Genomic DNA, 16,707 nt, shown 5'->3' with positions numbered 1-16,707 from the left:
ATCTTCAAGTCTGGTTTATTAGTATTAGAAAAGTATTTTCCACCTGCCAACATTAACAATTTCAAATTATTATTTTTATCTGTTGTTTTATCACACAAAATTTTCAGAGTATAGATTATTATCAGTGTCTCAAGAGGAATCTATCAATTGATACTCTCCGGATCTTTTGTAAGAGAGTGTTTGTACATTCTTTCTTGGGTCAAAGGGCTTTTAAACAGAGAACATGAAACAAAGTGAGAAAAGCACTTCACTCTGATGCGTAATACACAGCTCAGTCAAAGTTTAAATTCACTGTTAAATGCAGACAGTTATTAATGTAATTTCATTTTCTTCATCCTAGAAAGCTTCTAATCATCAAAAAGAGTAGCAGTACAAGTCTTATACGTGTCGGGAGAAATGTCTGAAGGAAAGTCTAGATGTAGTTAAAGATAAAATAACATCAATAAAAGTCTAGTTTCTGCTTGTTTTATTTAAAGGAATCTTTCTAGGTGTTTGATCTGAAATCTCCTCAAGTGTAATTTGAATCCGCTAACTACTGTGGATCTCTCAGCTATGGAATAGGACTACCTGTTGCTTCCAAATGTGAAACACTGCTTCTTGCAACTCCAAAAAGCAAGTGAATTTTTTTAAGACTGCCTCCTCCATTCCAAGAGAAAACAGGAGTGTGAATAAATACACTTAGTAATAGTAGCTATTGGTTAGAGAGGTAAGCAGATGAGTCTTGCACATTACCCCTCTATGAGCATAAATCTTCTATGATTCATAAAAGCAGCTCTGGCTCAGAATCATATCTTTTTTTTGCATTACATACAAAATGTTAGTCTCTAGACAAGGAACTGAATGACTAAAATGAAAATCTAGAATTTGTTCTTATCTAGCTTCGTGTTAAGCACATTTAAAATGTGAACTGCAGTATTAAATCATAGCAACATTGTGTGAACTGAGTCCAAAACATGGACAAATGTTTCATCATTGAAGGCTTTTATACTAGGTGCTCTGCAAGAATCCTAGCATTCTAGCTCCTCATGTTTTGCAAGATGCATTAAAGTTCTGGCAAGATCTTTTTTTAATAGGATGATAATCAGGAAACTACTTATGCAGAGGTCACGATCTTATTCCAGGTTTAAAAATCATTTGCTGCTTGGCAAAAAAATACGTTCACAATAGTGTCAGTTGGATACGTCATTGCTACCTTAGGTCATACAAAATTTACTGTCTCCCCAAGATCATTTATATAAATTTGTCTTCTTTCATATTATTGTTCATTATGACTGCTCAGATATAATCAGGACTTCTTAATTTTAAGAAAACACTGAGCATGGCCTCTTTTTAGAAGACCTATGTATTTAACATTCAGATAAAGAGGTATTTATCATTTCTACCAATGGAGGTTAACTTCTTGCATTCTTATCCTTATAAAGATACAGCCTGAGGTAAAACTTCTTCAGAATACAGTTTGGCATTTCTGTGCTGCTTGTCTCATCATTGGCAGCATCAAGCCCACATAGAGCAAGTTCTGGTTAGAGGTTTTGAAGGAAGCACTACTGTGTGTTACAGCTTTATTTGAGACTTCATTCCTAAGAAGATAAGCTTCAAAAATACTACTGCAATAGTTTAAGCCAGCAAGCAGTGACAATCATATCTAGATGGACAGGGCTTAGTATCTACCATATGATTTCTCCTCACTTTTTGAAATTACTGCCAAAAGGCTTACTTTCCTATATAAAAAGATTGTTGAATACACACTATCCGTCTCAAGGTCTTGGCATAACACTCACCAGAAGTCATGCTTTTATTAGACATTAAATCAGTTTTATTTAACTATTAGCAAGCTGATTAGCAGGTGTGTTGTACAACATTCATACAATCTCCAAAGCAAGCCGCAGGATTTCATAAAGAAGAATTTCAGAGCAACTAGTACTCAGCATTTGATTCTGCTGATTTAAGATTTCTTTCCTAATGTGATAAATTTAAGAAAACTGTTATTGTTTGACAATGCCCTCTCACTGGTGTTCATGTCCAGGGAGAATACGAGTCTTCTCTGCAGCTCCAAAATATTCACTTGGCATCCCTATGAGATTTAGGCTACTCTCAAAAAGTAGTGATTCCCCTAAATTAGATAGGTCTTTCATAAATTCTTGCATTCTGTCTAAAAAGCAAATTAATCGCTTCCACTGCGGGCCAGGAAAGTGGTGGAAGTTCAACAGAGGAAGGCTGTTTCTTCCCCTCTGGGATTGCCTGATTGCTAGCCTTCCTTACCTAAGCCTTTGTTTACAGTTACAGACACTTCCCTGGACATGCCAAGCCACCTTTCAGCACCTTGCTAGCTAATTATTTACACTCAAAAGTACAGTTTCATAAGCAGCCTTCTGCTTACGACAAACTACTGGCACTATCCAAGTTTTTTTTTTTAAGTTAAATACATATAGTTATTGTGGTAGGTTGCAGCAGAATCTTCAGTCTAAAAAAATGCCTGCCCCACTAACATAATACTAAGTTTCAATTTTGCATTTGTTCACCTAGAACCTGGATATCTGGATGTGTTAACACATTATCCCAAAAACTGGAATAACATATCAACAGCACACTCAGTCTTTTGGCAGAGTGGATTCTATTAGCTTCTACAAAAGCTCAATCATATATGACTTTTCAGTTAGCCATTTGATAGCTGCATTCCCATAAGTCACATGAGAAAATCAGTTTATTAGTTCTATAACAGAACCTTGACTCGCTGGCCTAGTGACCATACCCAGAAACAGCAGAAAAATTAGATTTCACACGAAAACATGCATGAAGATAAAGGAGCATGTGATCATTTAAAACAGGAGAACCAACCTACCCCAAAACCAGTAGCAGTCACTCCTCTTGTTTCTCCCCTCACCCCATAACACCACACACTTTTCCTTAGTGTCTTAGCTACAATAAGCACAAATTTTATTGAAATAGTTTCATTGCTGGCTTGCTTATCCTGACAGCAAGGGCAGGAAGTTCATCTTCTCTGAGCATTCTGCCAGTGGCTTTCTGGATCTTTTAAAAATTCAGCTTTGTTATTAATAAGTCTGCTCTCCATCATTCAAGGATAGCCACCTTTGAGCTACATAGCTAGTAGATGGTACTCTGGATGAATTTAAGCTTTGTATTCTTGTGAGGAACTGAAAAAGGGACTGCAAAAGCAGAGGACATGAGACACTGAAGTTTCTAGTGTAGACGCAAGCTGGAAACAACTCAGGTCTTCCTTGTTTCAGGCACAAAAAAAGGATGCAATACATACTTAATCACTGAGTTACAGAATGTACATGGATGTATCTAGAATAAAGTTGAGGATAGGTCCTTATTGCTCTATTGCTAAAGCATTGCCAAAGTATATTGAAAGTATATTGAAAAGTATATACCTCAGTCTGCACCTGTATCAGCTTTCTCCCTAGATACATGTTACGTACATAGAGTTTATTTCTCCTTTAAGGTTTCGTAGGAAGAGGTGTGTTGTCCTAAACTTAAGAACAGCACCTCTGTCACTAGCATTCTGGAATCATGCCATTTTAATGCCTTTAAAAAAAGCCACATAAAAACCAGAGCATGAATTGAGTGTGTCACCAGGACATTACAATTAAAGTACTTCCACCTTTACTAGTATATTATGAAAACAATCAACAACACAAGAGGAAAACTAAGTATTCTATGTGCGGTTCAGCAACCCATAGTATAATTAAATTTTACTTATTAAACAAAATTTGCTTTTAAGCTGTGTGCTACTTACCCATAATTAAATTCAGTATATTCCATACCAAAGTTATAGGACTGTTACTGTAACATTTTAAATTAAGAATACCAATAAAACTTAACATATAGACCTAAACGAGGCCAAGTGGCTGTACTTTTTTTTGCTTTTTCAGAAGAAATCTTCTGCCTGTAAATACCTTAACACAAGAAATATCAGTCCTTTTTCTGAGCCACAGGACATTACTCTCTAGCTTGTTTTCCTCATATGGATTCCTTTCTTCTAGTTCTAGTATAAGTAAGGATGAGTTTGCCAGGAAGTACAGGGTTCAGAGCATCCAAAAACTTCCACTGGTAGCAGTTCTGTGTTACAGAATCAGATATAGATGTATCTTTCTTTTTGAACACACAGCGGAATATGAGTCTTCATTGTGACAGAAAGACTAACTGATCTGACTAGTGAAAAGGTAGTTAAAAGACTGCCTATGTGTTTCATGCTTTAAGGATCAATTTTAAACCTCTAGATGGCAGGTAAATCTGGGAAAACTGGGGACTAGATTGTGCAAGCTGAAGTATTTCAGGACCATGCTGATGTATGAAAAATGAGTCCCTCAGCAGGTCTGAAGATCTGCCAAGTATTCTTCCTCTCCAAAGGGAAAAGCAGACAGTTGTATTTACAGCAATTAGATCAACACGCCAAAAGAACAGAGGCAGCAAGGCAAACTTGTACTCAGGTCTTCGTGCTGTTATTTTGACAAATAATGATCTATACATATGTATACCCTGAGATTGCATCATTTGTGCTATCAACAATTAATGAGACAATCTCTTTCACACTGGCGTGAATAGTGCAGCATAGGTAGATGGTTCTTTCATGAGTGGAAGAACTTCACTGTTTATCACTAAGGTATCTATAGGCTTGTTGAAGAATCCAAAGCAACTGGCATAGCAAGTTTCCCCAACAGCTAATCTATCACCCATCTCTCATTCTTCCCAGCCACAAATTATATTGGTTGGTCCAATAGAAGATTGTTTCTTCTTACCAGCCTCGTGTCAGCCTAGACAAAAGTCAGAACTCATACACTTATTCCATTACATCTTCAAAGTGCCCATAAGCCTCATGCTAAGTATGTCACAGTAAAAACAGATGTACTGCTATGTACCCTATAAAATGGAATGGAAGTTCACCCTCACAACAAAATTTTGAGATAAAAGGCTGCTAAGACCATACCACTGGAAAGCTACTTCGAAGTTTTAAGTTTTACGTTTCTAGGAGATTTTTCTTGAAATTTTATGAATGCAACTGACAACTGCAGGCAAACTCAAAAGTAAGTCTTCTATCTCAGGCTGCAATTTCACTATTAGCTGAGGGGACCTAAGTGGCATTCTGCAGCTAAAAAGGAAAGATCTCACTCACTCTTCCATACCACGTTTCCACAAATGGATCTTGTGTGAGGTGGCTTGAAACCTCTGCTGACATAGACAGTTACTAGTTTTTGTAAAGATATTTGGAGTACCAAGGTGATTTCAAGGTGATACCAAGGCAGTTCAGAGTCCTATGAGCAGTGCTGGAAAGAAGCAACTCCTTCTCTCAGCTGCTAAGGTGCAAGCTTAGCTCATATAGAATCAGGTTTAGACTCTGAACTTGCCTTTTACTAAGGAAAAGGATAAGTAGGCCTCATCTGAAAGATAACATGCTACAAAGTAGGATTAATACGCACACCAAGAAGAATTGCTATTTCTAAGGCTCAGAGTGGAGTCCTACGTTCAATCTGTATTAGAAACTGCTTTGCTTAAACAATATGAACAATTCACCTGCAAATATAAATGTCTGTCTATGCAGCATCTGAAAGCTTTAAGAACAGTACTTTGTCTTCTCCAGCACAGAAAGTGTACAGTCCTGTTCTAACAGGACAGATTCATGTTTAGTATTTTTATATCTCTAATCATGTTTTCACAATCACCAGTGATGGATTTGTGCAGTGCTGGACTATAATACATCTGACAGAGTAGCAATGAGCACAGCTATGAAGTGCTGTTGCACTGACAAGCATGTGTGGTGTTTTGCACTGATCTTACACTTTAAGTAGGCTTCATGTTTGATCTGGCATGAAGCCTATTGATACAAAGCTCACCCCTCAATGCTCTTTGAACAGATTTGAACCAGCAAAGCAAGTTTATACTAGATCACCACTTTATGCCATAGAGCTGTGAAATATTCAATGTCATTTCAGGAGTCCTAAAGCTCAAGTTACTGTATCATAGAATCATGACCTCAAGCTAGTTAGGATTACAACTAAGAGTTAGCTTGCTTAGCATTTTTGCTGGTCTTTGTCCTTTCTTACTCCCTGCCATTGATTCTCCACCTCACATTGCCCTTACCAGTTCAGTATGGACTGTTTATATGGTGCATGATGAACTATCAAGGGGCAGATAGTTTAACTTTTCCAAGGGAGGATATTTTTAACCCAGACTGGTTCTCCCCATTCAGTTCAACTTATAATCTTACAAACAGCTGCAGCCACCCCACCTGTGAGGAAAAACTACAGTATGTCTATGCTTATAATAAACTATTAAAGTTGAAGACTGCAGAGTGGTTTAATACATTAACCATACCTGACAGGATTTTAGCAAGTCTGAGCTGACCAGAAAGGTAACAAAATGTGATCTGGTTCAGCACTTCTAAATCTAAGGGCAATTCTTAGCATCCATGAGATAAGAACAGCAAACAAAGTGCAAGACCTACAGTTCACTTCTCACCCATCTTAGCAGCATTCTTTAGGGGCTCACAATGTATGGCTTAAATAACCAAAACAAGGTGCAAACTAGAGGCGAGATGCTGCTTTTATGTGTACAGAATGCTTTGAAGCCATAGTAACCCATATCCATCTTCCAAGTAAAAGCCAAAGGTAAACATGCAAATAGCTTTAAAGCCTTCTAGTCTTCTCCTAAATAGAAGACATTGAAAGTTGTAGTATCTGAAATATAAAGAAAAAAGCCAGATATTAAGTTTCAGATACTATAATCCTGAGGAACCTCAGCTACCACAACTGTGCTTTGCCCATCTCTCCCAAAGCATCTTTTGCTGCAAAATAGAGTGCCAGTTATATATATGACTTCACAAAAAAATGTAGAGAAATAACACACATGTATCATGAAATGCACGAAAGTGTTTAGAACTATTTTGCATCCTATTTTTGGTACAAGAACATAAAATATAATTTGCAATAGAAGCAAAAAATGACAGTATTGCTGAAGTTAAAGAACCTGCCTTTAAACATAAGGGGGAAGAAAAGTATGTTTACCTGTTGCTTCTGGTACGCAGTGTTCGGGTTAATTTTGGACTCCAAAAGAAGAGAGCCTAGAAAGAAAAGAGTTCCACTTATTTACATGTGTACTAAAATTTCAATCTCAACATAAATTTTCTGATCACTCTTTACTCAAGTAGGCGTTAACACCTTTCCTCCCAACAATAAGCCTGTTAAACCCATATTCTACAGCTTTATATTTCATTTTTCCCTCAATTATATTGTTCACATAGTACAGAACATTCAAGAGTGTTTGGAGGGCTGGATTTTTAAGCTCTTTCTTATTCTGAGTAATGACTTTTCCACAGAAAACTTTAGAGATGATAAAGTCTGCAAAAAATCAGCACACAAAAAGCACCACAACTGCATTCCGTAGCTCACCTAGAGTTGTTTTGTACGAAATTCGCTAATCATGTAGTATTTGTTCTTAAAGTTTAGCCAAAACACTTTATTATTTTGCTGGAAAGCGTATCGAGAAACTAATGCTTAGAGTGGCAACCACTGTGACTGCCAATACCAAAAAACTTCAGACATGATAAACTTTGGAACAATGGTTTCACAGCAGTTTTTACTGATTTAAGACACAGAACAGCAATTCCATTCTCATGTCTGTTTCCTTGTCCTTCCTTTTGCCTAAGTGTTAGTGTTAATACACGTTACATTTAAATGGTCTGGAGGGTTGATCTAGGTGAAAATAATCCTTAAAACTGCTTTTATTTTTGATTCAATCACTTCCCTCATCCACCTTGCTGCTCAGCTGCACAAATACCAGTGCATGAGGGACTCTACAGCCATGACTTAAATTTACATATTTGCAGAGCTTCACTCAACATACATAAAGTACTGATAAATTAACTTGCATAGTCAGTCTCATAATTAAAACATAAGGCTGCAAGCACCCCTTTAAAGGGGCACTTCTCCATTCATTTACCTGTTTAAATTTACTCTTTAAGAGAAGTCCAAACTTTTCTTAAAGTCTCAACTTCTCAGTTTCATAGCTATAGTTTTAAGGCAGTCTTGTATTACTACAATACTTGTCAAATATCCTCACAAAATCTACACTAAAGAAAAATGAAAATGCTTCAACTACCTCAGATAAGGAAGTCTGAGAACTTCAAGACAGGACAATAAAACAAATTAACCTGGATATGAAAAGCATACTTGGAATTGAAAGTTGTACTTCCAAGTATCACAGCAGAATCAACAATGACTAGCTACTTTTCACTATCTGAAAAGTATACCAATTACAAAATCCACAGCAAAAATATCCCAAACCAGTGTTTGTTTACTAAGTATGACCATCCTCAATCTCAGAGGTCACATTTACAAACCTCCTCCCCCCTTCCTTTCCTGAAGAATTGCTACTGACTAGAAGATCATAGAATACTTTTGGTTTGAAGGGACCTTTAAAGGTCATTTAGTCCAACCCCTGCTGCAATGAGCAGGGACATCTTCAAGGAGATCAGGTTGCTCAGAGCCCTGTCCAACCTGACCTTGAACATTTCCAGGGATGGGCCATCTACCACCTCTCTGGGCAACCTGTGCCAGTGCTTTACCACCCTCATCATAAAAATTTTATTCCTTGTATCTAGCCTGAAGCTACCCTCTTTTAGTTTAAAACCATTACCCCTTGTCCTATTACTACAGGCCCTACTAAAATGTCTGTCCCCATCTTTCTTATAAGCCCCCTTTAAGGTCTCCCTGAAGCCTGCTCTTCTCCAGGCTGAACAACCCCAACTCTCTCAGCCTTTCCTCACAGGAGAGGTGCTCCAGCCCTCTGATCATTTTTGTGGCCCTCCTGTGGGCCAGCTCCAACAGGTTCGTGTCTTTCCTGTGCTGAGGGCTCCAGAGCTGGACACAGCTTATTTGCATAAGTATGATACCATAACTAAAGAAAAAAATAAAAATCATAAACTATAGAGCAGGAAAACATCTAAGATGAGCTTTACTGATTAATCCAATACACTGTGGTACTTTGGCCAAAGCCTCAAGTTCTGCATTTTGGGTTTGCCTCATCTAGAAAACAGCGTTCCCTTTTCCATTACCATCATCAGTCACAAGCAGTTATTTCACTTCAATCTTACTTTCAAAGTCTCAGCTTCAACTACATGAAGTTTAGAATACTGTTTTGTGCTATTAACTTTGTTGACTAACTTCTAGAAAGTCTTTACTGTCTAGAAGTATTTAATACCAACAAATCTGAATTAGAATCTTGTAAGAATTAAAAGCAATTGATAATTTTAACATTATATTTTAACTGTTGAACACAGATCTACAGACATGGAAATCCTGAAAATAGCAGAATATCATAACTTGAACACAATGTTTGACAAAATACTATTATAAAATAATCTCAAAGACAGCTGAATGCAGACATTTCATCTTCCAGGCTGGAAGCAGATACTGGAGAACGACCTCTTTACTAGACTTACCACAAAAGAGCATTTCTTCTTCTCTACTAAACCTGACGCTTGCAGGAAAGACAAACCAAGCCTTATAAGGCTTCACTTGCTTCTCATTACCACATGATTCAACTTAATCCTCACCATTCCAGACAATAACTAGAAAAATATGAATCTGGAGATAGAAACATACTGAAGCATAAATTGTGCTCTATAACCTGTAACTGTCCTAAATCCATCCTTCTGGAAAATCTGATGCTCCATTCATACAATTTATTCCCTCAAAAGGGTTCAACAACTCAAAAATCAGTGAATATTCTACTTGTTAGTTCAGTAAGTTTATTTTCGTACACTAAGTTTTACAGGGTCAGGCCCCTTCCTGGTATGAGGCAGTCTTAGGTCTCTGTTACTTGCTTCTGGGAACCAGGCAACAGTAAAGTAACAGATGTCTGTAAAACAAATACATTCCTTAGAAAAGGGTTACAGAAATTTAACATACTGCAAATAAAGTTCTCCATTCAAAGTCAGTATCAGTATTGATTCCAAAATACAGTTCAAGATGCTTACTCTCGCATTTGTCAAAAGCAATTACTTTCTATCTAGGTATTTTTCTCTTGGTACTATCCTAGAATACATTAAGACGATCCAGCCTACTTTATAAAAATACATCAACAAAATTTCATCATCATTGACCCAATAACTCTATTCAAAGTTAGGCAAGACCTCAAACTTCACCTTAATACAAGCTATGGTTTTAATACACATACACACTCCCCAAATTACGCAGATCTAGTTATTTTCTAAATTATAGGCTTGAATGAATTTGTAAAGGTAAATGCATTGGTGCCAGAAAGTAACAGCTGAAAACACCTATAAAGAAGAAAACATTGATAACATGGCAGAATCCTGTTATTTGCCACTATAATGCAGTATAGCACAATTGGGGTTTTTTGTTAGTGTAACATCATCATTCTGTGCTGTGAAAGGAATACGTGCATAGGGAAAGACTTGCTCAAAAGAGATGACATACAGATATACAATGCTATTTTCAAAGATATTTAGAGAACATCAAACGCTTAAACAATAAATCTGTAAACTTGTTTACATATATGCATATGGAGAAGACCTGCTGATATGGAATACTGCTCCTCTCCCATCAAACTCTTATGTGGATACCTCCTCAAAAGCAGAAAAGGTACAGTGTTGCTCATTACTCACCAGTATAAACACGTTTTTGTTTAAATGAAAATTTCAATTCAAGAGCTGCAAGATGTGCAGAGGTTTAAGTTCTGCGATTAGTTCTGCTGCTACTGAATCACAGAAACTTAGGAAACAGTTCAAATCGAGGTCCAAGAATGTGCTCTGCATTCACAAGAGACTACTCCTCAGTCTAACACATTTTTAAAGGGTCAAATCCAAACATTAAGGGAAAGAGAGAATCAGGAGAAAAGAAACAAAGAAATCATCCCCCATCTCTAACTGCCCCCCTCCCCGTTTTAACCTAAGGTAAGTACATAACCACAAAATTGTCTGTGTTGCTTTCCTAAAAATAAATGAATAAATTCAATCCCCTGAGTTTGAGCAAGGCAAAGTAAACTTAAATCAAATCAAATTTTGGCTAAGCCTTCTGCTAGTATTATGGGGTTATTGATACCTAGCCTAAAGAAACAACGAGGATGCAGATGCCTGCCCCGTGGCAGAAGTCATTAACATACAGAATTCAGAAGTGGCAAACTACGACTTCTGAATAAGAATGATTAGATAGCTCCTAAGATAGCTGGCATGTATGGCCTCCAATGGGGTAGTTCACTTTGGCTTGTCAAAAAGTTTAGTTACAGGACTAGCAAGCTTTAATTAAAAGTTTAAGCCTTTGAATTAACCGAAGTTTGTTGAACAGAAAAGTTCATTGTTGAGGTCACTTCAGTCATCTGGGCTCATAACAAAAAAAGCGATTTGAAACCATACAGAGAAAATCTAGCAGCACATAGACATTTTAAGAATGAGGCAGGGCACAGCAGCTAAAAATACGACGTGAGAAACAGGTAAGAAATCAAAGGCTTCTGATTACAAACAGAAGCTCACATAGGCTGTCATCATTTGTAAGAAAAAAGTTCGCTATTGCTCTACTGCAATTCAAGTAGAACACACTGCAACTAGGAATCACACAGAAACTTTTCAGGGTTTTAAGTAAAAATGTTAACAGTTGTTTTTGTAAAAAAACCCAACACACCCACAAAACCAATTCCCTGTTTCAAAGAATAATATATCTGATCTGAAAGCAGTTTATGATATTTCTGTACTATAATAGATTACTAAATTGTCTGCAACAGCTCTTAAAGTTTAGTGCCTGGGAGCATTAGACATCTCAGCAACACAAATCACTCATCTGCTCTAAATTCTTTTAAGATGGTGTTAAAAAAAACACCAACCCAAGGAAAAAAAAAACCACCAACACACTCCTACAGGTAAAAAAAATTGCACTCTTATTAGTTCTTATTGCTCCATTTCCAGATGATAGCTTACCTTGGACTTGACATACTGATTGTAGCTCTCTTATCAGAACACCCTAACCCTGCCATAAAATCTCAACCACTTAATTGTAAAGCAGCTATGGAGCTATACCAAGTCACAGCTGCACAATCAAAAGACTGAAGTATGTGCTTACCACATGGTAAGCCAAATGAACCTGTGCTAATTCTGCCGTTGCTCTATGCACAGCCAAACTGGCCCTTTAACAGGAGTGGGAATTTCCCATACACAGCAGGAACTACTCCTAACATCCCCCACAGCCTCCCCCACCCAGGAAATGGGGCCTTCAGCTTCAGGCAGATCCCGAGGTTTTCAGTCACCTTCCTAGAGTAAGTCAGTAAGAACATGCCACTGTACACAGGATGAATCTCAGCTCAAACGTTAGGAAAAGCTGATACAGAAAAGGAGGAAGGAAGAAGTTTCATTGTGGAAAGAGCAGGAGCTGACAGACAATACAAGAACGCAATGGAAACATGGAGGCAAATGGTGTATAGGTCAGGCTCCTAGTACTTGTGTGTTTTCGATAAAAAAAACCCCAACTCACAGTCAACTACTTCATTTAGTTAAAAAAGCATCTGAGGGAACAAACAAATTGTGTAGTACCTAAAACACAAGTCTGGCGTTGCCTTTTTCCAAACCATTTTCTCACATGTAAAAATGACTATATTTGCCTTCAAAATTAGCCCAGAAACAATTGCCACTGAGAGTAAACAAAATATAAATCAAATTTTATGAGGCGTTTACACAAGCAAGTTAGAAAACCTAGCCTATTAATAGAGTGCACATATACCCAGGACTGATACTACCTACTAAATTAAGAACTTAAGCTCTGTATATTATTCAGTACTCCTGAAGTACCTGTATGCTGTTTGAGAAAAGTCTAATATGTGTATCCTATTAAACATACTTCTGTGTATTAGGTGCAATTAGTAAGTTTGAGCCAGTTCTGCTTTGATTAGAGTATCTTAGCTATGCAACACAAAGTAATGACTTCACCTTTGTTTTGGGATTATTTATACCAAGTTGTATTTTCCTTCTTACAGATTTCATTTACAACAAATAAGCTGGCAACAACAGTCCAATTCAGGTTCTAATCAGTCTTAAGCATACATATCCCACTGAAAGTCAATAAAGGGATTTTAGTTTGAATGGGCTATTTCTTCACAAGCAGGTTATGAACTGCAGTTCTTTCGCTTTCTTTTTAGAAAAGAATTAAAAAAAAACAGGAATTTGTTCAGCGTATAGAAGACATGACTGTTTTTAAACATGAGCACAGCAGCCATGTAAACAGCAAGGATTGTATCTACAACAAAATATACTGTAAAGATTAGCCCAAAAATTTAGTGATAACCTTCTTTTTACCTCCCTCACTCATGTTGAAATTAAACTATTTCCATTTTGAATGTTTTCTCTTACACTGTGAAGTTGGCCAAACTATAAATGCATCTTCTTCAGTATAAATAAATAAAATCAAGTATGCGTTTAACTTTTTAAACACGTATAATCCACATATAATCAAGATATTACAAAACCCTGAAATTCATGATTTTCAGAAGCTCAATTATCAAAATCCTGCTCAGATGAAAGTTTGACTCCTCCTTATCAGTTTATGACCTTTGCTGTAGAGATTATTGTACAGTTTGTCAGAACTTTCTCAAACAGCAAGAACTGATGATTCTCAAGTTGCTTTTCATCCTAGTTCCTACAATGGAAAAGCCAAATAAAATTACAAGGTCTGTTGACAGTCACAAGCTACGACTAGATCTACAAGTCACTAGATACAGTAGCTATATATCTAATTAATACATCATGCACCAACAGACTTCACTAGGAAAATGGCACACGCTAGACATTGCCATGTACACATTTTTAAATTTACTGATCATAGCAGTCATGAACTCACTTAACCAATAATCAAGACTAGCCCAAATAGGGGTAGATAGTACTACTCAAACTTTATTATTGTCATATGTTGTCAGAAAATGTGAAGGAAGTTGATAATGCATCGTTTAAAATTTATTGAAAGGAAGATCTAGAACTGAAGGACTGAGAACCACAATTCCATAAAAGAAATCATCTCTGAAAATGCCATTCTGTCCACTGTATTATCTTTACTACTGTAACAAATATACTTTGATAACTGTTGACAGCTTTTACAATGTCTTGCATAATTCTTGCTACCAAAGGCGGCGGGGGGGGGGGGAACGGGATGACATGACATAGGAGAAAAATAAAAGGTCATTAGATGGCTAACACCTTTTAAAAATTTATACTAAAAAACACGACCTAAGTTTTGAACAACTTTCACGAGCGGATTGTTTCCAGAAACATCTAAGGAAGGATACATCACAATGATCAGTTTTGAAACTGGAGTACACTGGGCATCTAGTGATAGATCACTAGATATCCAAACCCATACAAGATGTACAACAAGACCTGAAGTTATTTTGTATGCAGCACTGTGTATTCACTATGAACCAAGCATCTACTATGCTTGCGCTTGATGGCAATCTTCCATTTCTTTCACTTGGCCTAAAACGAATGAACTGTCGTTAGTGCATACATGCTTTTAGGAATCACATTTGAATTACGCAGCAAAACATTAAGGCAACAAAGCTAAGCCCAATTCCTTTTCTGGGTAGGATGAGGAAAGATTGTACCTTCAGACATATACACTTACCATCACTCTCTGCCCTGACTAGCAGGGACATGCCCTTCAGCCTCTCCACGTAGCAAGAGGACACATGCCCTGTGCCTCGATCATCCCACTGGCGGTCCTCATTTAGCGTGTAAACCTTCACCCTCCGCCGGGTGTCAGTCATCCTGCCGCCTGCCACACCACAGCCACCACTCTGGCTTGCAATTGCTGGAGGAGCAGGAGGCTGGTCGGGGGCTAGGCCCCCCTCAAAGGAGGGGAGCGGGAAAGAAGGTAGCAGCCCCACACGGGCACGCCAAGCAAGCTCTTCTTACTCCTCTTCAGTGCTCCAACGGGATCCTCATTGTCGAGGGTAACAGAGGATTAGGGGGCGCAGGGGAAGAGGGGGAACAAGAAAAGAGGTGAAGATGTGAAAGGGGAGCTGCTCCAGGCACAGTCAGGCGCTGCACAAAAGGCGAGTAAGCCTACGCCGGGGAGAGCCGCAGAGAGGAAAGAGGGTCTTTGCAGGGTGAAGGGCAGGCAGGAGAGGCGGCAAAGAAGGGATCCTGGAGGAGAAGTGGATCCACAGGAGTGGAAGCAACGGTGGACAGCAGACGGCACGGGCAGCAACGGGCACCCGGCCCGGGGTGACAGAAGCAGGCGACCCTGGAGGCCGGGGCCCTGGAGAAGGAAGCAGGCAGGAGACTGGCGAGGCCGGGGCGCAGCAGGCGGGGGAGACAGGCGGGAGAGGGGCCGTTCGCCCCGGCCTGGAGCTCGGCTCTATTGTGCAGCAGCTGCCCAGGCCCGAAGCCCCTCGCTCGCCGTCCGTCAGCGCGGAGCTTCGAGAAGCCGCCGCCCTCCTTCCCGCCGGGGCTGGCCGGGGCCTGCGGGCACTGCCTGTCCCGGGGCAGGATGAAGCGGACGGGCGGGCTCAGCGCCCCGTCTTCCCCATGGGCTCCCGTCGCAGGCGGCGGCTTCACTCCCAGCCTGATTCCGCCGCCATATTCTTCTTCCTCCTCCTCCTCCTCCTCCCGCTGCTGCGGCGGCTCAGTCCCGACTCCTCAACGCGCCCTGCGACGTGGCTGCGCTCCAAGCACTCAGCAGCACGGCCGGCAGATAGGCGCTCAGCCCGGCCAAGAGAGTGAGCGGCGACGGCGCGGCACAGCGCGGCCCGTCCAGCCCGGCTCGCTCCGGCTCCGCCTCAGTCAGTGCGCGGCCGCCATCTTGGTTTCACCTCTCACTGGAGGCGCGGGGTCTCCCAGCCAGCGGCGGCACGGGCCGCCCGCCAGCATTTAAAGGGCCAGCTACGCCGGCCGGGCAGCGGGCTGGGGTAGGGGCGAGTTTCGCGGCCACGGTCGGGTACACGCGCTCCGCGGGCCCCCACGCGCTCGTGGCCGCCCCACGCAGCACCAGCAGCCCTACCGCACAGCAGCGTGCCCTACACCGCGCCCAGCACCGCCCCCACGCAGCGCTCTGCCGGGATCGCTCCCGGACTGCGCGGGCGGGACACGCGTGGGGCCCCGGCCGGGTCGTTACCGCGGGCTCAGCGAGCGGAGAGGCAGCGCGGCGCACGCCGGCGGCGCGGGGTGCAGCGCCGGCTTTCCCCGCTGCCTGCCGCGCCCGGCGGTGGCTCTTCCCGCGCTCCGTGCGGCGTCTCGGACCTCGCTCGGTGCTGCCGGCGCCGGGAGGTACCGGTAACAGGTACCGCGGCCACAGCGGCGAGGCGGGTCCGCCGGCAGCCGCACCTCAGCCCGGGGCGGGGGGGCAAACGCGCGGCCCCGTGTCCCACCGCAGAGGAATCCTCGGGGAGCTGCTCCCCCCCGCCTCGCCTGCCAGGGCTGCACCTGCCACCTTGTTTTGGGGTATCTTTGCTTTGTTGAGCACAACTGGACAGGACCTCTCGCAAAAGGGTTTGTTGGGTTTTGGGGTTTTTTCTTTCTTTTTTTTTTTTCGTGTCACACATTCCTGAGTGATCCAAAAGTTAAACAGCTTCTGGTTGAGCGGCTGTTGGATCTCCATAGACAGAGATAGGATCTAACAATTGCAATAACAAACAGAAGCTGTCAAATCTCTGCTTTTGCCACTGCTGCCAACATCTGAACATATGTTTGACAGA

At 40.7% G+C, this 16,707-nt stretch overlaps 1 protein-coding gene across 2 annotated transcripts in view; it reads right to left on the bottom strand.

Moving 5' to 3' along the window:
* PPP4R3A (protein phosphatase 4 regulatory subunit 3A) overlaps positions 1 to 16,311 on the bottom strand; it is a 44,383-nt gene extending 28,072 nt beyond the window's left edge. The window contains exons 1-2 of one of the 2 annotated variants that reach the window (XM_010313618.2): positions 14,637 to 16,311; positions 7,023 to 7,078 (exon numbers count right to left, since the gene is read on the bottom strand). In XM_010313618.2, coding sequence (XP_010311920.1) covers positions 7,023 to 7,078; positions 14,637 to 14,778 — 198 coding nt within the window. In that variant the 5' untranslated portion in view covers positions 14,779 to 16,311. The remainder of the gene's footprint in view (positions 1 to 7,022; positions 7,079 to 14,636) is intronic. The other variant, XM_075753688.1, reaches the window with a different exon arrangement.
* Positions 16,312 to 16,707: the final 396 nt, after the last annotated feature.

The sequence above is a fragment of the Balearica regulorum genome, chromosome 5 (assembly GCF_011004875.1).
Source record: "Balearica regulorum gibbericeps isolate bBalReg1 chromosome 5, bBalReg1.pri, whole genome shotgun sequence".
Lineage (NCBI taxonomy): Eukaryota > Metazoa > Chordata > Aves > Gruiformes > Gruidae > Balearica > Balearica regulorum.
The sequence above is the reverse complement of the archived record's forward strand: the minus strand, read 5'-3'. Positions and strand labels throughout refer to the sequence as shown.